Raw genomic sequence first — 23,303 nt, forward strand, 5'->3', positions numbered from 1 at the left:
TATAATAATAATTACAAAAATTTAAAAAATTAAAAAACTCAAATTATAATAATTATTATAATAAAAAAGGAAATTATAATTTATAAAATATAATAATTATTATAATTTCCAAAAAATATAAAAGATTTTCATTTAAAATATTTATATATTATATTAAAATATTGGTCGTTTTATAACCAAAAACGATTATAATTTCGTTTATATTCGACAAATTATTATTAAAATAATATACCAAAATTTGGCCGTTAACGTATATTTTCGCCGCGGAAATTCCAACGTTCGATTAAATACGTTCGGATATTTGGACGATTGGAATTTTTTAAATATTACGAAAAATATTATTTTCTGTTTTAAACCAAACCGGAAATCGAATATTATTATCGACGTTAAAATAATTAACGTAATTTAAATAGGGGTAAATACGAATTATTTTAACGATATTCGTATTTTCGGCCTTACGTTAAACCGTAATTATTATCGCCGCCGGTATTACGCCTTTTTAAATTTAAAATTTTTTCCAAAACGGGGCGGGTAAATAATTTAACAGGCCGGTATTTTTATATAATGGAAAATAATATTCCGGTTAAACGTAATTTACCGGTTTATCGTCGGAATTACCGTCGGGTTTAAAACGTGGTTTTATTACCTTTATAAAAACGATTTTAACGGGTAAAATAATATTATTAAATTATCGTTAAAATAACGGCGGTTTTCGGCTAATACCGTTCGCGTTAATAAAATTAAACGCGTTGGTTAAACCAACACCGTTTTCGTTAATAGAATTAAACGCGTTAATTAAACCCGTACTGGAATTAATACCGTTTTCGGTAGTGGGATTGGCCGGTTTATTAAAAATGGAATTAACCGGTTTATTAATAATGGGGTTAACCGATTCGTTATTAATGGAATTAATTGGTTTATTAATGGTAAAATTAACCGGTTCGTTAATAATAGGATTAATTTGCATATTAATAATATAATTGGCCGGCTCGTTAATGGTGGAATAATTAACCGGTTCGTTATTGGTAAATTCGACTTATTTATTATTAATTTATTAAAACGTATTAAAAAAACCCGCACCGTTATTATTAAAATTACCGGTTTTTTTATTAATAATATTATCGTTTTTAAAATTAAAAATAAAAATTAAATTTAACGTTTCGTTTATCGTATTAAAATAATTTTATAATATAACGAGGTTTTTACGCGTAATTTAAAATTTTATACCTGTCCGGTAAATCGGTTTATATTACCCCAAATTTTTTATATTTTAATTTAATATTTTCGTTCGGATTATTTTTTGCGGTATGGTTATAAAACCGGTTGGTAAATTCGTATTTAAAAAAATATATCCGAATATAAATTATGCGGGCGCGTTAACCTTTTTGCCTTTTTTACCGCTTTTTTTCGAAAGTATTATAATTTGCGATTATAATTATAATTATTATTACAATTTTTGGAATTTTAATATAAAAATTATAATTATTATTATAATAAAATTAATTAAATAATCCCGAATTTAACCGAATAAAACTATAATTATATTACGTTTTCGTTATTAAAAACCTACCTTTAATATAATAAAATTAATTTTTTAATAATTGGGTGGGTGCGGATAATTTTATCCAATTAAAATATATTTAAATAATGTTTAATAATTTTAATTCGGCCAATACAAAATAATTTTGCGATTATAATAATTATTACGTTTGGCGACGAATTTAAATATTAATTTAATCGTTATAATTTTAAATTAACAATTATAAAATCGAATTGGTAATAATTAGCAAATTAATAATAAAAAAAAGAATTGGGAAAAAAAAAATATTTATAATCGTGGTAAAATATAAGGCCCCCAATTATTTAAATAATATTTTTAATAAAACGGTGGATTTAATTAAATTTGGACGTAATAACCGTTATAATATGCAAAAATAAAATTTTCCACTAATATAAAAATTTAGTCCGGAACCGGGTTTTTCCCTATTAAATTTACCCACGGTCGTCCAAATATTTAAAACGTAAAATATTAAATTAATATTATTTCGTTAAACGATTTTAATACCACCGTGGTTTTTTTTATAAATGGTAAATTTATTTACAATAATTATAACGATACGGGTCGCGATTACGTAAAATTTATATAATATTCCGATTATTTATAATATTTGCCCAAAAAAAATAGGACCGCGGCTACGTTAAATTTATATAATATTTTAAATCCTCGAAATATATGTCCAAAACCGAAACGATCGGGCGGTTAATTTCGGCGGAAATAAGGCCTAATTTATTTAATATAATATTAATAATATAATAATATTTATTCGCGTAAAAAATCCCGTAACCGTACCTAGTTTTTTACCCCCGTAATAATAAAAACGGCAAAAAAATTATTTTTATCCAAAATATTGGATTTTTTTAAATAATATATAAAGAATTTAACCTTTTTACCCCCGTAATAATAAAAACGGTAAATAAATTATTTCCACCCAAAACGTTAAATTTGTTTAAATAAAATGTAAAAAACGAATTATAAATAAAATACGGAATAATTTCGCGCCATTATAAAATTATATATATAATAAAAATATAACGGGGCAAATATTATTTTTTGGAAATTATAAATAAATTAACGTTAATTTTTTTTAGGGTTTTTTTCGTATTTATATTTACTTATAAAAACGTGGCGTAATATAATTATATATATATAATTTATATAATTAATTAGCCGTTTTTCCGCAATTTTTATATTATTACAAATACCGTAACAATTATTATAATCGGATTATATTTTGTTTTTTATTAAACCGTTAAAAAAATACCTTCGCCGTTATATAAAAACAACGTTCCAACGTTTTCGTTATATTTATATGGAAAATATAAAAAATATATATTAATTTTTATAAATATTTTTTTTTGGTGTTAATATTAAAAAAACCGTTGGAAATTTTTTAAAAATTCGCCGTATTATTTATAGATATAATAGTAAATTAAATTTTTAACGAAGAAAAATTGGAATTTTACACGTATATTTTTACAAAATTATATTTAATTTGATAATTCCATTATCGATTTTATATTATTAACCAATTTGTATATAATTATAATATTTATCGTTTAATCCGTTATCGTTTGCGCCGTTTTTTTCCGTTTTAATTATTTAATTAATTGGCCGGTTATAAAAATTTTATAATATTTATATTCCCGCGTTTTTTCGCCCGTTTTTATTAAATATAAAATTTGTAATTTATTATATTATATTCGTAAATTCTGGAAAATTCAATTAAAAAATAATCGCCATATTATTTAAATTATAAATATAATTATATAATTAAAAAATATTTTAATAAATTTTTTTTCGTCCAAATTCTATTGTAAAAATAAACGAATATTTTAACGAAAATGGCGAATTTTAATTATAATAACGTTAATTACGAGGGTAAATTATATAAACGTCGCGGGTTTAAAAAAAACGTAATTATTACGAAATAAATACCCCATTTTTCCAATTATTGGAATATATAAATTCTTTTGGAATTTGTTTTGGGCAATTTATACGGTTATTTTTTTATAAATAAAATTGGTAAAACCGCAATATTATATTGCTAAATATTATAATAATTTTTAAAATAATTTATTATATTAAATAGTATTATTCTTTATATAAAATCCAAAATAATACGCCAAAAATAAAAAACGTTTGCGAAAACATATATATTTGGTATTTATTATTTTAATTTTTTTTTATTAATTATATTTTATAACGATTAATAAAAAAGAATTCGTGGTTTAAATATACCGAAAAAATTAATTTGGGGAAATTTTACCGATTACAAATTATTATTTTCGTTTAAATTTAATTTAGGTATATTTTAGAAATTTATAAGAAAAAATCGCGTTTATAAATACGTTAAAAAATTTAATTGCGTAATTTATAAATTATTACCATTTTTTTATAATCCCGCGGGCGTTTTGGTTAATTTAATTATAAATTTTGGTTTAATTGGTTTATATTTCGCGGTTAAATTTTAAATATCGAAATACCAATAAAATTTTAAAAAAATATATAATTTTTTTAAAATTAGGCCCGCGTGCGGTTTTTCCAAATTTTTATTATAAATTCGCGGGGTTATTTAATATTAACGTTTTATATTATATTACGCGTTCCACGTTTTATATATTTATATTTATATCCAAAAATAAAATTGCAAATATAATTTGGATTTTGGATTCCGGTTTGGAAAAATCCTTATAAATTTTGGTTTTATCGATTTTTAATATAAATAAATCGTACCGAATAATAATATTAATAACGTTTCGCTTATTAAAATCCCGGAAAATAAAATTTTTTATTAAAAATTAACGTATTTAAATAATACGGTTTTTATTATTTATATATACGATAATTTTGGGGATTTGGAAAACGGTTAATGGAATAATATCCGCGGTTAAAAAAAAACGCCTATAATTATTGGCGAATAATTTGCGTTCCAAATATTATATTATAATTTTTATATCGGGCCTATTAAAGGAATTACGGACGAATTGCATTATTTTTTTATAATAAAATTAATTAAAAATATAAACTTTAATTTTTGCTATAAGAATTGCGGTATATCCAAATATAAGTACGGTTTTTGGTATAATTATACGAATTATACGTAATATAAAAAACGTTTTCCTAAAATTTTTCCACTGTAAAACCATATAAAATTCGTTAATGGTAAATAACGCGATACGTTAATAAAAAATAAAATTTTGTAAAAATTGAAAAAATCGGTAATTGGTAATTTATTTTATATTTAATAAAATATATATATATTTGTAAACGATATACGGATTCCAAAAATTATCGTACTATAAACGGTTAATTTTAATAATTGGCCCGGAATATTTATATTTACGTTTATTATAAATTAGTCGATTAATTTGGAATTAACGGCGGAATATCGCTATATATTACGGAATTATTTTTTCCCCAATTTATTTAATAAAAATATTTGGATGGTAATCGCGTTATTCCGAATAACGGATATAATTTGCAATATTAAATTTTTACCGTAACCCGTTTTCGCAAATAATATAACGTTTATTATATGGTAAAAAACGTGGTATATATAATTAATTTAATCGTAATAAAAAATTTACGGGGAAATATTAAATAATATTTATATATTTAAAAAACGTATGGCAATTAAAAAAATAAATTTGTATTAAAATATTGGATTACCTAATATTTTGGTTTATTTATATAATTCCGGAAAAATATTAATAATAGTTAAACCGTGGTTCGAACCGGTGGCGAAATTAGGGTCGTTTAAAATTACGTTAATTTGGTTTAAAACAAAATATATACGGAAAAATATTTAAATATTATATATATATAATTTCGTTAATATAACGAAAAGTTTGGGGAAATAATAATTTTTTTTAGGGATTATACCGTAAGTACGCTATTATATCGCCCCACGAATTAAAAATAATAAATTCCTTTATTTATTAATAAATATTTTTATATATAAATATTACTTTCGTTTTTACAATTTTCCACATATTATTTTCGACGGATTTTATATAGTTAAAAGAAAATAAAAGGTTAATATCGATATTATTGGCGGTTTAAAAAATACCAACCTCCATTTAAAAATAATAAAAAACTTATATTAAACTTTTAATCGAGCGGAAATATCGTAAATTTTTCAATTTAAAATAAAAACCCTGTTAATTTTTATTTTTAACGATATATTTAATTATTTTTATTCTATATTATCGCGAAATTATTACGCAGTAAAATTGTTTAAAATAACGAAATTATTTTCATTTAAACCCAAAATAAACAAATTATCCTCAAACCTAAACCAAAATAATTTTTGGTTAGACCTACAAATATAAATAAAGCCACGAATTAAACCACGGCTTAATTAATGGAGCTCGCGTTTAGGGATAAGCCCTAAGACTATAATAAATTATTATACGATAAAAAATTCCGAAAAAATTTCCGTCGAAACGGTAACGCGGTTTGTAGGATTTTGGCCGTAATTAACGTTATTAAATCGTTTAATTAAAAAAATTGGATTTTTTTATAATTTGTTAATTATCCGCCATATTTTTAAAAAAACAATTCCCGTTATTAGGGCGGTATTTTTGATTATTAATAGTAAATTTATATATAATCGAAAAAAAACGAATTTTAATAAATATAAAAAGGTAAACCAACGGCCTTATAATTATTAAATTTCCAAATGGAATTATTATTAAAATTAAAGGGTAAAAATATAAAACCGTTATTTATTCGCGTTGGAAGGATATTTATATTAGGGAGGGTTACGTATATTCCCGTCGTTTTAACACGTCATATAATACGTGTATTTAACACGAATTCGTTATAAAAACTTTAGTTTTAATATTATTAAAATTGGTAAAAATATAAACCCGTTTCGACTGCAAAATTTATTAAAAATATTTAATATTTTACCTTTTCGAATATTTAACACCTTATATTACGTAATATATTAATTAAAGCTTATATATATAATAAATACGTATATATTACCCCCCACGTGCAAAAATATTTAAATTTTATTTAAAAATAAAAATATAATTAAAAAAGATCCAAAAAATCAAAAATTTATTAAAAATCCAACCTCCATTTGAAAATTAAGGGTACCCATATCCCAATTCGACTAATATAACGATTAAAAATATAAAATAAATCGTTGTTAATTATTTCGTTAATTCCTATATTTAACGTACAAACCGTTTATTTTTACGATTTTTATTTAATTAATTATAACGGAGTGTCGGTCGCCGAATTGGCGAAATTACCTCCACTTGAGCCCAAAATGAACAAATTATCCTCAAACCTAAACCAAAGTGATTTTTGGTTGGACCCATAGGTATAAGCAAAACCACGATTAAGCCACGCTTAATTGTGGAGCTCGCGTTCAGGGATGAGCCCTGAGACTAGCTAAAAGGTACATGAAGCGCCCGGTCCACCCTGCAACGCAGGGGGGTCTAGTCTGAGCACTGAGACTAGCCCGGTCCACCTTGCAACGCAGGGGGGTCTAGTCTAAGCATTAAGATTATAATTTACCGTAAAAAAGCCGTATTTGAGGAGAACGGTAATAATTGCAGGACGAATTATATTAACCAAATAAATGCTTCCCATTATTTAATCTTTGGTTATATTTTAATTGTTAGTATACGGTGGAAAGGATACACTATTACAAGAAAAAAGAATTCGATAATTTATTATATAAAATATAAAACAATAATTTATGCGTAAATTAGCTACTATTAATAAACTGCTTTGGAAATGCGAACCTCGCTGGGTTAATTTTCGGGACGGTTAATATTCGTTAATATTATTATACTAAGGGCGCAGTTTAAAGCTTATTTTATGGCTGTCCTAATCTCAGGGCTCATCCCTAAACGCGAGCTCCATTAATTAAGCCGTGGCTCAATTGGTGGTTTTGCTTGTACTTATGGGTCCAACCAAAAATCACTTTGGTTCAGGTTTGAGGACAATTTGTTCATTTTCGTCGCAAATGAAGGTGATTTCGGCATTTCGGCGACCGACATTCCGTTATAATTAATTAAATACAAATCGTAAAAATATACGGTTTGTACGTTAAATATAGCAATTAGCAAAATAATTAATAATAATTTATTTTATATTTTTAATTATTATATTGGTCGAATTGGGATATGGGTGGCCTTAATTCGCAAATGGAGGTTGGGTTTTTAAAAAAAATTGGAATTTTTTAATTTTTTTTAATTATATTTTTATTTTTAAATATAATTTTAAAATTTTTGTACGTGGGGGGTAATATATACGTATATATTATATATATAAGTTTTGGTTAATATATTACGTAATATAAGGCATTAAATATTCGAATAGGTAAAATATTAAATATTTTTAATAAATTTTGTAATCGAAACGGGTTTATATTTTTACCAATTTTAACGGTATTAAAACCAAAATTTTAACGATTAAATAACCGGTATAAACAAACCTCCACGTAAACTTTTTTTTTTAATATTGTTAAAATTGCGTATTTTATATATAAATTTAATATAATTTATATATTTTAAATTTCATTATATATTTATTTTAAATTAAATAAAAAAATAAACGTTATTTTATTATTATATATAATTAATATAAAGGGCTATTCTTACGAAATTTGTTATTATATAACCTTTTATTAATAAATATATTAATTATTAAATATTTATATAAAATATTAAATTTAACGTATATTTATATAAATAAAAAAATAACGAACGATAATCTGGAAAAAAAAACTGTACGTTAATGTTAATATAATTATACTTATTATTATATAAAAATAAAAAATTTATATATATTATTATTTATATATAAATTTTTAAATAGGGCGTTAAAAGTAATAATATTATTATTTAATTTTATTTTAAATTTTGTATAACGTATATAAATATAAGGCTATAACCATTAAAAAGCCTTAATTCCAAGTTTTATAACGATACTTTTATTATATTTTTACCATTTTTATTTAATTAAATATTTATTAATAAATAAATATACAATGTTTTAATTATATCGCTATTGCACGTACGGTGTATGCACAGTGCGTATACTGTGCGATAACCTCCACTTGCGGCGATAATCGACAACATGTCCTCAGACTAAAACGGGCGCGATCTTTTCGGCCAATTTGATTGGTCGAAAAGCCGTGTGGCTAAAAGGTACATGGAGCGCCCGGTCCACCACTGCGAAGCAGGGGTGGTCTAGTCTGAGCACTGAGACTAGTATTTTCCTAATTTCTGCACTTTTTTGTTTTTTGTGCATCAGGCAGCTTATGTCGAAGGCGGAGTAACATGGAAGTGCAAAGTCCAACTCTATAGCGCTAAATTTGATCCTCTGGCTCCCAACAAGAATTGCGTTGGCTGCAAAAGCGTAAAGGTTGGCAGAGCGGGCGTGTTGACGGACCATTTCGGCCACGTACGTCATTTTCAAACCGACCATGAGTGTAAAGTGTACACGGCCAAGGGGTACACTATACCAGCTGGCTGGGACTGGAGTGCAACCCTAGTATTTAATCGAGACTACTCAAAGTATGGAACTCCCGCTGAGGTTTTCAAGGCTTGCTTTACATCAAATCATCTTTAATCACTTGGTGTAACCGACGACGTGGGGTGCGAGTTAGCCCCTTGTTACGACCAGAGGGTTGGGCGGGTACCAAACAGACCAGGTGGGGTTACACCCCTTCTGACGACACTCGCCTGACGGAATCACCGACCGGCAGAATTAGGATTACGTGAGGAGCGAGCTACGTGACCTCACGTGACTGCCAAGGGAAACGATTTTGATGATCTGTAGAACCTTACTCAAGGACTACAAATCAAACAGATTAGAGAAAATCACATTGGGGACATAAGTTTATAAGATACGCTCATTACCATGTAGATAGGTTTAGTTTAGGATTATTTAGCAGCAATCAACTTACTAGCTAGCCAGGAATCGATATAACCTCACCCCAGTTATTGAAAATATCCAATTACCCAGTCAGACGCTCAGTGGCTTTAACCCACTGTACTTTTAACCGGATTGCGAAAATTTAACCTTATTACCCCCATATAAAAACTTACCACGATGCATTAACAAATTTGCGGATTTACGAGCATTAATTAGTAAGTAAAAATACGGTAGTTAATCGTACGAAGTTTACATATAAACTACGTGAAAATAATAAACCGCGCGCACGAAAACCCAACCTATTAATTTTTGGTCTAGTCTGAGCACTGAGACTAGGTTTTTCCCACGGGGGCCCGCAGGCTGCCAAGAAAACCCGCGTTCAAATTTGGGCCGGCGCGGGCCCCCATGGGCGGGTTTTGGCAGGCCTTACATATCCTTATTATCTATTTCTCGGAAGCATCGGCTATCCCAAGAATGCCTGGAATAAAGTCACAAACAAGCGCTAGCATGGACTGCCGTAACACACTTGCGGGTCTGTGAGGATTTCGAATACGCTACCGACATCCTGTATACTTTCAACCTGTCGTGGCGACCTCTGCTAAACTGTGAAGGTGCACCGGGAATGTATCGGCTGTCACATCTGCAAAAAAAAAAAAAAAAAAAAACCATCATGCGGTCCAGGAAACACTGGGAGCAGGAAGGAAGACGAGCCGCAGAATCGGTCCTGGGGTGTGAGAGTGATAAATCTTGCCATAAATATGCAGCGTAGGCACGAGGGCGAGTTGATAGCCCGAGACCACGATAGGCCATCGAGCCCCTCACTCCACAGCCGCTGAGCTGGATGTCCAAGCCCTGCGCATGGTTACCGGCGAGGAAGCTGGGCCTGAGAATTCGTCAACTTTCCTCAAATAGAAAGATAGAAAAATTCACCATCGATTTCAGTCACGTCGAAGCCTTACGGGAAGAGTTTGAGGCCATAGTCCAGTTGTTCGTCGACAAGTGGCGCTTCTCATTCAACTCATGGTTATCACTAGCTGTCGGCCGAGGCGTACCCAATCAAGAGAAACTTGTGGCGCGGCCAGATGAAGCACTGGGACATTCCTCGAACGATCTGCAACAAGTCAAGAAGCTTGTTGGGAGCTACGTCCCCATCATGCCCGAGGATTCTCGGACTCGTGGGTCCTAGGATGGATAGCTAGTCTGTAACCTGAACGGCGAAGAGACATGACGGCCCAAAAGAGAGTATCCGTATGATGGTCTGGTGGAGGTACACCGGTGGGACTATCAAGAAAGCAGGGAGATTCGGATTTTGATCCGGACGGGGAGGTCATTGGGAGGGGATGGGAAGCAAGCCTCCACCGAAGGAAGAGAAAGGGGTGAGAGAGAAAAAGAAGCCTTAGTAAGCCAGTGGGAGATCAAAGGCAAAGACGGAGCAAGTTACGTCAATGGCAGCCAATCGATTTGGGGATGGAGAAAAATACCATTCCTAAAATGACAAGCATGGACAACTGGATAAGATGCAAATCTAGGCCCACAGACATCAAACACATCATCCTCACCGCAGGCCCCCTTAATGCTCCATCGCATCCTCAAACAGCTTGCTCAACTGTTCCCTCTCCCTCTCCAGCTCCGTCATGGCCAAGCCAGGGGCGAGCATCAACACCCTCGCCTGAGGTATCGTGCCCTCCACCAGGCCGTCGACGTGGCTGCGGTCGAAACCAAGCCCCTTGAGCCCGGCCGGCTGGTCGCCGAGATCGGCGAGGAACTTGGTGAGGGCGTCGGCCAGGATCTCGCCGGCGCTCTCGCGTTTGGCATTACTGACGTCGACGCCGAAGCACTCGGCCGCCTCGAGGTGGCGCTCCGGGTTGGAAGCGCCCGTGAAGCGGAAGACGGCGGGGGCGGACACGGCCACCGACACGCCGTGCGGGATGATGGGGTGTGAGACCTCGTAGCCTGAGTGCTTGTAGCCTGGGTTCTGACCCGAGATGGGATACGACATGCCTATGCGAGGTGAGATTTGTGGTTTTGTCAGTTTCTGGGGCTTTCTGGGAAAGATACGACGAATGAAGTTGAGACCAGGGGGGAAAAAATTATGGAACAGGAGAAATCTTACCGTGACACAAGTGCACACCGGCATTACCAAATCCCACCCCCGCCAACGTAGCAGCCAGAAGCATTTGATGCTGAGCCTCCGAGTCCTCGGGGTCCCTGACGGCCCTGGGGAGGTACTTGACCGTGGCCTTTAGCGCGTTGAGGGAGAAGATGTCGCTGATGGGGTTAGCACCCTGGTACGCGGGGCGATTGATGGGGTTTGTGGGCCGGGGCGTGCGCTCCGTGTAGGGGATGGCGGTCCAGCTTTCAAGGCTGTGGCAGAGCACGTCAAGCCCTGAACTGGCCTTGACGGCGGCGGGCATGGTGCGCGTGTTGAGCGGGTCGCAGATGCCGAGCAGCGGCTTCATGTTGCGGTGCGCGACGCCCGTCTTGGCACGCCTCGACACTAGGTCGAAGATGGCCGTGCCCGTGGTCTCGGACCCCGTGCCCGCCGTCGTCGGAATGGCGATCAGCGGCTTCAGCGGCTTGTCGATGGGCTTGCCGGCGCCGAGGGGCGCGTTGACAAAGTCCAGAAACGCGGCCGAGGGGTAGCACGTGTACAGGTTCATGAGCTTGGCCGTGTCGATGACGGAGCCGCCGCCAACCGCGAGGAAGACATCTGGGTTGTAGGGCTTTGCCCAGTCAATGGCCTCTTTGATGCTGTGTTGATGGTTTGTTAGTAGGTTTTAGAGTTCTGTAAACTCCTCGAGGGAGGGCCGCACGCATGCTCAAGAAAGAAGAGTGAGAAACAAAAAAAAAAAAAAAAAAAAAAAAAAAAAACGAGAAAACCTACGAGCTGTCCTTAGGCTCAATCTTGACCTTGCTAAACACTTTGTAATTAATCCCTTCCCTGTCCAGACTCTCCCTCACCTGCTGCATCGCATACAGCTTGTCGACCGTTTCATCGGTCACGACGCACACCCTCTTGGCGGCCATATTCTTGAGGTCCATACCGACCTCCTGCGTCACGCCCTCGCCGAACCGGATGGACGAGGCCGCCATCTCAAACGCGTACTCCTTGGGCTCTTGCGGCGTGGCATAGTGCCTCTTGGGCAACCTGCGCTGGTACGGAGTCAAGGCGGGCCCGCGCTGCTGGTGGTGGTGGTGACCCGGGTTGGAGTGGCAAGGGCAGGAGGGTGGATGAGTGTACTGGATGGTGCGCAGGAGGCTGGCGGCCCTGGTTGCCGACGAGGGCGCTATCCTGATACCGAGAGTCATGTTTACCTACTTGGACAGCGAGTAATTGCTCTTGTCAATTGAGTTTTCGCTCAGCAAGAGATCGACCAAAAACAGAATAAAATCCCAAATTGACGCTCGAGCAATGTCGGAAATCACCCGCACGGCCAATTTTAGCCGCGGCTGGAGCTAAGCAGCAACGCCTCCCCGATCCCCGATCCTCGCAGTCTGCAGAGCCGAACCCCAAACGCCCCGACTTCCCCGCACTGTTTGTGGGGCGTGTTATGAACCCTGACGTTACCCAATTGAGAACTGCCGGAACTGACCGCGCCATGTCATTGCACTGTGGTAAGCACTGCTCACATAACGTCATTCGAATCTTCAAGCGGATGGATAATCTGCACGTGACTGTGGACTCATTTTATGTAATGTTGTGCATGCCAAGGTGCACAAATGATCCAGGGTCTACAAAAGCTTGGTAACTCAAGTTAGTAATACAAGGGCAATTGACGTATGGACTAACCCATATATGGGCAGTGCCCCGACTTGCTCCGGGTGGAAAAAAATCCGCGCACGTTTCTGCCTTACCTACCTAGTTACCTGCCTCTAGTTACTTAGGTAGCTGGGAAACTTATTAATTGCTCAATCACACAAGATACGCGTAACTGGCGTTATTTCCGTACGCACACAATACTTGGCTGGATAAATAATTGCTCCTGGCCCGAATGGAAAGGTAGCTATGCAATGCACACCTGCGGTTGTTATTTTCCGTTTTCCCCGGTGACGCCTTCTACCTGTCCCCGTTGTCTGGCTTAGACGGGGTTATTTTCCTCCGACTTTACGTATAATTGCCTCGGCTGAAACTGGCCCCAATTCGCTACTGTAAATGACGTGAGATCTTAGACTCGATTGATAGATAGTGAGATAGGTGTATTTTCATGCTCGGAGATACTGTCGGTATGCTCGGAGGCATATTTGCGATGATTCATCTCAGAGAAAGTCGGCTGGGAGGGTTGATTTGGTGGTGTTGTATTGTGGGCTACCCATAAAAAGAATTGGAGTCATGAGGGGCTTGATTAGAAATGCGGGCATATCATACCCAGGGTTGGTAAAAAAAAGGTCATTAGTCACTTCGTCAATTCATGACTAGATTTTACTTAGTCAGACTTGGTTACAGCCTTGACTTGATGAGTTTGACTTGACTAATAGGTTAAATGACTGGAAAATTGGTCTTATTCTTTTGCTATAAAATATTTAATATTTTAATAATTAAAAACAGGCTACATTAGTAACTTTACTTAATTAACAGTTTGTAATATGGCTTTTCATTTTTCAAATAGTTTGTTTTGGATTTCGAGTTGTGCCATTGAGAAAGTGCTATTACAGTAGCTTCATAGATTATGCATTGTGTTTCACTTGTTTTAAAGAATGGTCATCTATCATATTAAGATAATCATATAACAGCTCGTATAAAAGGTTTAGTTTAATTTTGATAATTAGTATTTTGTATTTATAATAGGTCGTATTTTCATGTATAACCATGTTACTAAATAAACTGTAGGGGACCTGCAGGTCGGGTTTAAGCCAACAGTGCACTTGTACCAATATAGATTAATTCACTCCTTATTTTGTCAACTGATTGTAAAGGTTATAAAACAAAGGTAGACGTGAATAAAGGAGCTTGTAAAGGCGCTGGGATTAATGTGACTGTTTATATACGAGTTTCTTGTGCAACCAAGTCAGGTAGCTAATGTTACAATATTTGTTGAGTGTGATTGTTTTACAATAAGATTTCACTACTATGGTAGCAGTGGTAATTACAACGGGGTGGATACTGTTACAGCGTGTTTTTCTTTACAGTATAAAGTGCCTATTAAAGCCAGATATTTTATTTGTACAAGGGTAATTTTAAAACGCATGTCTGACGCACGTGCAACGCAGTTTATTTGTTTTGTTAATAAAGTTATTCCCAAATAAATACCTCGGAAGGTGCAGCAGCAGGTGGGAAAGGGTAGTTGGAATTTTAGTTTTTTGCAAAATAAGATAAATTATTTGTGGTAAAAAAGGGTATTATATTGTTCCAAAATGCTGCTTACAAAAGTTCTTATACCTGGCTTTGGGCCTGTATTTATTACGTGGACCCCTAATCTTTACCGTTATACAGTTAAGACACGTGGCTTGGTTAGGCATTTTGCACAGTAAAGAAAAATACACTGTAATGGTATCCACCTGGTTGTAATTTATTGAAATCTTGTTGTGAAATAATGACACCTTATTTGTTTTATTTAAATAGTTATTGACCATCATTTAACGACTGACTAAAAAGTTGACCAATCAAGTCATTTTCTTCACTACCTTGGTTAGTCAAGTCAAGTAAGTCATGTCAGAATTTTGGCGACTACGGCCCCAGGCGTTTTACCACCCCTGATTCATACCCTGGCTTGCGGAGTACGTCTCTTTCTGGACCCAGATGAGAAAAATCGCTTGGCTGGAGCAAACATGCAGGTGGCGAAACAGGTTCGAAGCATAAATATAAATTGAACTGACTCTTTAGTCCGGACTGAAAATGGAACAAGATCCATTGCACACCGGCTTTCTCTACTTTTCTATCTCATCAGTTCTTATAAGCCTTGGACAAGCATCGTGCCAAGCCGATTCCCGCAAGCAATAGGATAAAAAAAAAACCCCCCTCCAAGCCAAAAATTAAAAACTACAAAGATGTCTCCACCACGATTCGAAGCGGCCCCGGTCGACCCCTCACCCCTTGGCACGCCGCTCAAGTACCCTGTGTCGGGGCGCTCGGCGCCCAACCGGTTCCTCAACGCCGCCATGTCGGAGAACCTGGCGACGTTTGACGAGACAGATCTCTCCAAGCGCGGCATACCGACGGAAGAGCTGGTGCAGCTGTACCGGCGCTGGGGACAGGGCGAGTGGGGCCAGCTACAGACGGGTAACGTCATGATCGACCCGGAGCACCTCGAGTCGCCCAACAACATGGTGGTGCCTCCCGGCGCGGAGCCGTCGGGCGAACGCTTCGAAATGTTCTCCAAGCTCGCAGCCGCCGCAAAGGAGCACGGCAGCCTGATCGTGGCCCAGGTCGGTCACCCGGGCAGGCAGGCGCGCGGCAGCGTCCAGCAGCACCCCATCAGCGCCAGCGACGTGCGGCTCGAGCAGGAGATGTTTGGGTCCAAGTTTGGCGTGCCCAGGCCGGCGACCAAGGAGGACATCAAGAAGGTGATTGAGGGCTTTGGCCACACGGCCGAGTACCTCGAGAAGGCGGGCTTCGACGGCGTCGAGCTTCACGCCGCGCACGGGTACCTGCTGGCGCAGTTCCTTTCCGAGACCACGAATCACCGCACAGATGAGTACGGCGGCAGTCTTGAGAACAGGATGCGGTTGATCCTCGAGGTGACGGCCGAGGTCCGCAGGCGGACGAGCAAGAACTTTATCCTGGGCATCAAGATCAACAGCGTCGAGTTCCAGGAGAAGGGGTTCAAGCCCGAGGAGGCCGTGCAGCTGTGCGAAGCTCTCGAAGCGGCCGGCATGGACTTTGTTGAGACTAGTGGCGGTACCTACGAGAGTCTTGGCTTCTCGCATCGCAAGGAGTCTAGCCGCAAGCGGGAGAACTACTTTATCGAGTTTGCAGAGGTCATCCGCAAGGCCGTCAAGAACATGGTGGTCTACACTACTGGTGGATTCAAGACGGTGGCCGCCATGGTCGACGCTCTGCAGGGCGTTGATGGAATTGGTATCGGGCGGGCGGCGTGTCAGGAGCCTGACCTTGCCAAGGATATCATCTCGGGCAAGGTGCCTAGTATCATTAAATATGCCATGGGTGAGGACGAGTTTGTACTGCAGTTGACCGTGGCTTCGATCCAGATAAAGCGGTTAGGCAAGGGCGAGGAGCCGTTTGACAGTTCAAACCCCGAGGAAGTGGCGCGGTTGACTAAGTTGATGGCGCAGGGTAAGCTATAGGGAGATGAGTACGATGAGCGAATCATGGCCTGAGCGAGATGCAAGGCACATAAGTAAGACGTAGCAACTAAGAAATAATAAAGTTAGAAGTTACCACATTGGTCGGCGATTAAGGAAACAGGCTAGGCAAGGTAACGGACCTTAGTCTGGGCCGTAATGGAGTCAAAAACTCATGGATGCCCTGTCTTGACCACAACCAATCGACCCTTGACCCCATAGGCAACCAGTCTTTGTTTAAGGGAACACCCCCGCACAAACAAAGCGTCAAACACCACACGACAAACGTCAATTGCACATAAACTTGAGTGAACTGGTAGGATGGCAACACTTGGTATTGACAGAAGCTGATAATGCTGATGATTTACATTATCCTACTTTCCAATCTTATTAATCGATGCAGCAGTTGAGTTTCCCCTGATACGGAAAATTACCGGAGGAATATACCATACCGATTTCGTCATAACAATAAAAAGAAAATACCCGACCATAAGTCCATGACAGAGTCACTAACTCGGAAGGCGTCAGCGGAGCGAGAGTGGCGTGGTGAGTACTTACCTCAGGATTCGCTCTTTCCGAATAACTTCATTTCCACGTGTTTGAATCGACGCTAGAGCTTTCGTCCAGTTAATTTTTGACTTTGGGCAGATTAGGTTTTTAAACTCAGCCAATATGAGGCCGAGTAACTCCACATTTGAACACAGACCTAAATCGCTTCACTTACCACGCACTCCTTCGCTCCGCCGAACAAACCCCATTGTACACCATTCGTCCACGGCCTCAAAGGGCTGCACAGCCTCCGCAAGTTATTCAAAGGCAAAAGGCGAACCATCAACCTGTTAAAATAAATGGTACATTTCGGGATGGAAACAAAAGGAAACGTGGCTTAAACAGGCCAAAAACGATTTAATAACAATCGTTCCAGTTATATACTGCTCGTTTGTTTCGCTCGTTAACAAGTCGAGATAAGTTGTCGGACATCTTATATCGTCGGTTGTACGTTTCATCCCGGCCACTGCTAGAAAAAAATATATTACATTGTCTATATTGTAGTCTAAATACCCCTTCCTCCCGGCTCCGGAGGTGAGAAATGGATACGAATGCGTATATCCGTTTTCCCCCACAAAAAAAAACCAATGCTTTCATCAACTTACGGAGGAAGGGGGATATCTGCTCTGACCATCAGCAAAACATAGGTTTCCAAGCAGTGCCAAAAGGACGCGGCAGATTCCGTCTTCATCTCCCACAGACAGAGATGTCAACCATGTTCATTGGGCTCAACCGGGGATCGAACCCGGGACCTCCTGCAGAGGATCAAAGCGCATTTACACTACTACCCAAAGCAGAAATCATTCCTCTAGACCATTGAGCCTTCTGATAGAAGATGTGGAGACTGGGTGTGTTCCGCTGTCATGAGGCGGAGAGGATTCCGATGAGAGTGGTGTGGTTGTACGGTAGAGTCGGCCTTCCGCACTCGGAAATTGGCTGCGGCATTTTCGACGAAATGAGCCATTGTGGTTCAGAAATTCGTTGTAGAGAGTAAGCACTGTAAATTATGGATCACATCGGGACAAAATAAGTATTTAGGGCCCGATTTGAAGATTACCGGACCAAGCTTTCTCGTCGGGCGTTTTGTTTTCGAGTTGGCTGTATTAATTCCACTGTCCTTGGAATACAGAAGTCACCATTGACGAAATTATGACAACTCCTGCCTCCTCTTCCGAAAAACAGCCCCGTTGTCGGGTTAGAGACGCCGTGCCCGGTATCCACCTCGGCTTCTGGCCACCAGGTCCCAAGAACAGTCTCACCGACGTGCCGGGGGTGCTTGTGCACACCGAGACCATCCGTTCCGCCGACGGCCGGGTCAACACCGGCGCCACCACCATCCTTCCCCGCAAGAACTGGTTTCAGGATGCCTGTCATGCTGGCATCTTCCGCTTCAACGGATCGGGTGAGATGACCGGCAGCCACTGGCTGGAAGAGACTGGTCTCCTGGCCTGCCCGATCGTCATCACCAACTCCTTCTCCGTGGGCGACGCCTACCGCGGCGTCCTAGACTATGCCGTCGAGCACAACAGGGCACACAAGACTAGCTGGTTCATGCTGCCCGTCGTGGCTGAGACGTTTGACGGCTACATGAACGACCTCTACCAGTTCGCCGTCAAGCCCGAGCACATTGTACAGTCCATCAAGAACGCCTCCTCCGACCCGGTGCCCGAGGGAAATGTGGGCGGCGGCACGGGAATGTTGTGCCAGGGCTTCAAGGGCGGCACTGGCTCCAGCTCTCGTCTCGTCCCGGGCGTCAAGCTCTCAGCCTCCAGCAACGGACGGACCGAAGAGACGTCTTGGACGGTCGCGGCGCTCGTTCAGTCCAACTACGGCAAGATTCACCACCTGCATTTCGCCGGTGTGCCCGTCGGGCGCATCATGATGGAGCAGCGCAAGGCTGATGAGGCGGCCGCAGCGGCAGATGAGGCCTACTCCAAGACCAAAGACGACAAGGACGGCAGCATCATCGTCATCATCGCCACCGATGCGCCCCTCAACCCGCTGCAGTGCCAGAGACTGGCGAAGCGGGCGACGGCGGGTCTGGCGAGGGTAGGCGGATACGGGCACAACCTGTCCGGCGACATCTTTTTGGCATTCTCGACGGGCACCTCGGTGGTGGTGCAGACCGAGGGGGGCCAACCGGCGCAGGAGATCCCGGGCAGCAGCATCGACGACAACACCATAAACGCGCTGTTCGAGGCCGCGGCGGATGCCACGCAGGAGGCCATTTACAATGCGCTCTGCATGGCTGAGACGATGACGGGGTTCGAGGGGCACAGGGTCGAGGCCATTGATCTGGAGAAGTTGAGGGAAATTATGGACAAACACATGGTACGATGAGTGACAACCCCAGGTAGCCACCTGGCTACCTGGCTACTTGGCCACCTGGCTACTTGGCTACTTGGTTCGTTGTGTTTGTATTTCGGATGGATTCACGAGTCAATTTGTGTCTGTCTTTAGGTCAGGTACCAGGAATTAGATGAATGCGGTGACGTTACGAGGGATGGGTGGTGCAAAAACACATCTATGAGTATGTTGCTTGAAAACAGCCAACAGGTGATGTCCAACATTGAGCTGTGACTGTGCGCAAACAATACACACGGGTTTAGCATCCCTGAATCACAAATATCGTGACCAAATAGGCGATGCAAACCTTCACTATAAGAATACTCCAAAAAAGCAAACCGATTCCCTGACAGAGCTGAAAAGTTGGTAATGATATTTATCCGCAAGGATAAAAGGTAAAGAAACCCATCAACACTCGCAAGTTCGAGAGTTTAAATGTCAGCAGAACAGGAAGGAAATACCGGGAGGGCCGGGTATCAACCTTCAAGGAGACTAGCTCATGTTTCTGAAGGAGATGTCACCAACAAAGAGGGCTATTTCCAACGGGATCTACTCGGCTTCGTCCCAGGGGTTCCCCAACAACTAATCTACCGCGACGCGTTGGGCCGCAATCGCCTCGTATCCATTCAAGAGGCCGTGAAATCGGCGCGAGACGAAAACAACCTCACTGAGGCTCTCTACCTCTCACGATTTCTCTCACCGTCCGCGTTGGTAGCGGAAGAGGTACTCCGTCGTCGCCGTGACCGAGCCATCGAGGAAGCCCTGAACGCCGAGCCGCGACGAGATGCCAGGCGGCGGGAGGCAGAGTGGGGTTTCGCGCTTGACCCGGGCAAGCATGGAATTGGCGACGTGGACGCAACAAAAGTGCAATCTCCTACATCACGTAACGCGGGAGTCCCTGCGTGGTGGAGAACAGTACATGCCGCGTCGTTGGGAGAAACTGCCCGGCCTGAACGTGTAGCAGGTATCTGGCCGAGCTGGCCCAAGAACTCGCCGGCAGACAGCGTTGGGGATCAGTCACATGGCACTAAGAATATCTGGAATGACACCATACTGCATCAAGGTCGAGAGAGCCAAAAGACTTCGACTGCCCAGCCGGAGATGGCAGCGCGGGATGGCCCAAGCACAAATGCTATTAATTCAGCCCTTGGGCACCACGAAACGATACCAGTGTTGCCGAGTGAGCCATCATCGGCAGTGCAACCGCAGCTGCACGGACGGCCGTCGCAAGCCAGCCTCAGGACGAGGGGGAGCTTCAGCAGCTACGCATCGACAATCAGTCTAACCCACGTGGATGCGCACTCGAATATGCTAGACTGCGACGCCATGGGCGGCTTTTTCGTTATTCAGCAACAGTTTCGGGAGCAGCAGCAGCAGCAGCCGCAGGATTACAATGGTGATGAGAGCGACGACGATCAAGAACCGTTTGGTACGAGAGCGGGCATCTTTCGACCGCTGGGGCGCGATCATCACCCAAACATGACGAGAAGGCACTCGCGCGAGTGCAAGGAAAAGTGCAGAAATAACATGGTAGAAAAAGCGGCGGCGGTGTTGGATGATGAGCAGGACGATTACGTGATTGTGGAAAAGCCAAGGGAACCGTTGGAAGGGGCGTAAAATCTCGTATTTGCTTATTCGACGGATAGCGACGAATCAGCAGTGTGACGTGGTGTGACGAAAACAAAAGTGTGCGAACGGGTTAGACAAGGGTCTCACATGTCGTGGAGGAAGGAGAAGAAACGGGGAAAAAAAGACAAAAAAAAAAAAAAAAAAAGCCAAGAGTGGTTGGAGTTTGAGATGGTGTGCTGTTGTGTGCTTACACCTGCAGCAAAGAGACACAAGATCCTTGATAACTCCGAAGGCGGGATTTCAAAATGAACCTCGTGTCCATACTCATCCACCAAATTCAACAACAGGAATATTATTTTTTTCGTAAGATCAAGCACATCATCCCACACATCCTAGTGATCAATTAATTTGCTACCCTGTCTCCCCGGGTCAGATGCCAAGTAGCAAGCGAAGCCATCCGCTGCACTGCAACCCTACATCCCACCGTTGGGACAAGCATTCTTGGGGCTTTTGACACCCTCTCATTGCTTCTTACTAATGACCGAAAATCAATATTTCCAACCACAAGGACCCTAACACCGGCACGGGTCAGACCGCAGCTGAACACGCCGCATACCCACACCATGCGACTTTTTTCTTTTTATATCCCGTTCTATTGACATCCCGCCCCTCCAACCGACCAACGCCATCAATTTTCCCCCGCAGCCTCACACGGCCTAGAATCAGTTACCGACCAGCTGTGCAGAAACGAGCAGATGGAAGGTCCCGATGCAGAAGGAGGTTTATGTTTTTCTGGGTTGTCTTGCCCCTGGCAGGGGGCAGGCTGCCTTTGATTATGCAAACCATTCCTTTAGCTAAACAGGTTCCATATCGATGAGCCGACATCGGGTCAGAAGGATCATCTATGACAGCACACGTTGGACCTGCACAATGCATTCCGGAACTGGTCTGCACCAAAACTACGTGTCTTGACGAGCAGCCTAGGTTCGTATAAACCCGTGTGTCGCCATCCAACTCCTGCATTCTGCAGTCTCACCCAATCCTTTGCCTTTGTTTTCGCTGTCGGGAATCTTCGCTTCAGCCATGCATCTCAGATCAACAATCCTCGCTGGCCTCGGCCTCCTGGTGTCCGCCACTCTCGGCGCACACCTGCCCCCTATGTCACGGGCCATTGACAAGCCGCGATGTTTAGTAGAGGACAATCTCCCCCAGCGAAGAGGTGCAAGACCTCTACGAGATTACGTTCCCACTGCTGAGACCATCGTCGTCAAGACGTACGTGCACATTATTGCACGCGACAAGACTGTGGCAGGTGGATGGGTCACTGTGAGTCTCCCACTTTCAGACCCTCCTTTAATGATTTTTCCTCCTGACAAAATGCAACCAACTGACATATTCCCCTCGTCTTCCAGCAAGAGACACTGGACGAGCAGATGCGCCTTCTAAACACCACCTACGCCGGCACGGGTTTCCAGTTCAACTGGATCCGCAACGAGACGACGCGCACCGTCAACGTCTCTTGGACGCAGTTCCCTTCGGACTGGAACAACTACTTCCCCGAAGTGTCGCAGTGGGAGGTGAACTGGAAGCGACAGCTCCGCAAGGGCGGCGACGACCTCAGGGTGCTCAACCTCTACTTCAACGTCGGGCTGCCGGCCGCCGGCGTCGCCGTCCTGATCGACCAGCAAGGGGAGCTCGACGACTTCCGCATCTTTGACGGCGCCATCATCGACCCCAGCACCATGCCCGGCGGGCCGGACCCGCTCATCAACGAGGGCAAGACCGTGACCCACGAGGTCGGTCACTGGGTGGGCCTGTACCACACCTTCCAGGGCGGATGTGCCGATCAGGACCTGGTCGAGGACACCCCGCCCGCGCGTGCTCCGGCGGGAGGGTTTTCGTTTTGCGACCGGGCTTACAACACCTGCGCCGACTCGCTCGGGCCCAACGGGACCGACGCTCCGGATCCAAACGACAATTACATGAGCTACTCGACGGATCCGTGCATGGCCAGGTTCACGACAGGGCAGATGTGAGTACACTTATTTGTTTCTCTCCAAAATGAACAACCAGGATGGCTGACATGATTCTTAGTACCCGCATGCATCAAATATGGGATACGTATCGAGCAAAGAAA

General features: G+C 40.9%; 5 protein-coding genes across 5 annotated transcripts; 4 read left to right on the top strand and 1 right to left on the bottom strand.

Moving 5' to 3' along the window:
• Window positions 1-10,874: 10,874 nt before the first annotated feature.
• PgNI_07121 (uncharacterized protein) lies at window positions 10,875-12,967 on the bottom strand. The gene is made up of 3 exons (XM_031127138.1): window positions 12,348-12,967; window positions 11,577-12,214; window positions 10,875-11,464 (listed from the first exon to the last, which is right to left on the bottom strand). The coding sequence occupies exons 1-3, from the start codon at window positions 12,770-12,772 to the stop codon at window positions 11,034-11,036; spliced, it is 1,494 nt and encodes a 497-aa protein (XP_030981427.1). The 5' UTR covers window positions 12,773-12,967; the 3' UTR covers window positions 10,875-11,033.
• A 2,481-nt stretch (window positions 12,968-15,448) lies between these two features.
• On the top strand, window positions 15,449-16,705 carry PgNI_07122 (uncharacterized protein; the record flags this gene model as incomplete). Its single annotated transcript, XM_031127139.1, has 1 exon — window positions 15,449-16,705. The coding sequence occupies one exon, from the start codon at window positions 15,449-15,451 to the stop codon at window positions 16,703-16,705; it is 1,257 nt and encodes a 418-aa protein (XP_030981430.1).
• A 1,695-nt stretch (window positions 16,706-18,400) lies between these two features.
• Window positions 18,401-19,591, top strand: PgNI_07123 (uncharacterized protein; the record flags this gene model as incomplete). The annotated part of the gene is made up of 1 exon (XM_031127140.1): window positions 18,401-19,591. One exon carries the CDS (start codon window positions 18,401-18,403, stop codon window positions 19,589-19,591), a length of 1,191 nt encoding a protein of 396 aa, XP_030980781.1.
• A 441-nt stretch (window positions 19,592-20,032) lies between these two features.
• On the top strand, window positions 20,033-21,214 carry PgNI_07124 (uncharacterized protein; the record flags this gene model as incomplete). The annotated part of the gene is made up of 1 exon (XM_031127141.1): window positions 20,033-21,214. One exon carries the CDS (start codon window positions 20,033-20,035, stop codon window positions 21,212-21,214), a length of 1,182 nt encoding a protein of 393 aa, XP_030981432.1.
• Window positions 21,215-21,823: 609 nt separating this feature from the next.
• PgNI_07125 (uncharacterized protein) lies at window positions 21,824-23,202 on the top strand (the record flags this gene model as incomplete). Its single annotated transcript, XM_031127142.1, has 2 exons — window positions 21,824-22,492; window positions 22,579-23,202. The coding sequence occupies exons 1-2, from the start codon at window positions 22,250-22,252 to the stop codon at window positions 23,200-23,202; spliced, it is 867 nt and encodes a 288-aa protein (XP_030981431.1). The 5' UTR covers window positions 21,824-22,249.
• Window positions 23,203-23,303: the final 101 nt, after the last annotated feature.

Source organism: Pyricularia grisea, assembly GCF_004355905.1.
Source record: "Pyricularia grisea strain NI907 chromosome Unknown Pyricularia_grisea_NI907_Scaffold_4, whole genome shotgun sequence".
In the NCBI taxonomy this organism is placed as follows: domain Eukaryota; kingdom Fungi; phylum Ascomycota; class Sordariomycetes; order Magnaporthales; family Pyriculariaceae; genus Pyricularia; species Pyricularia grisea.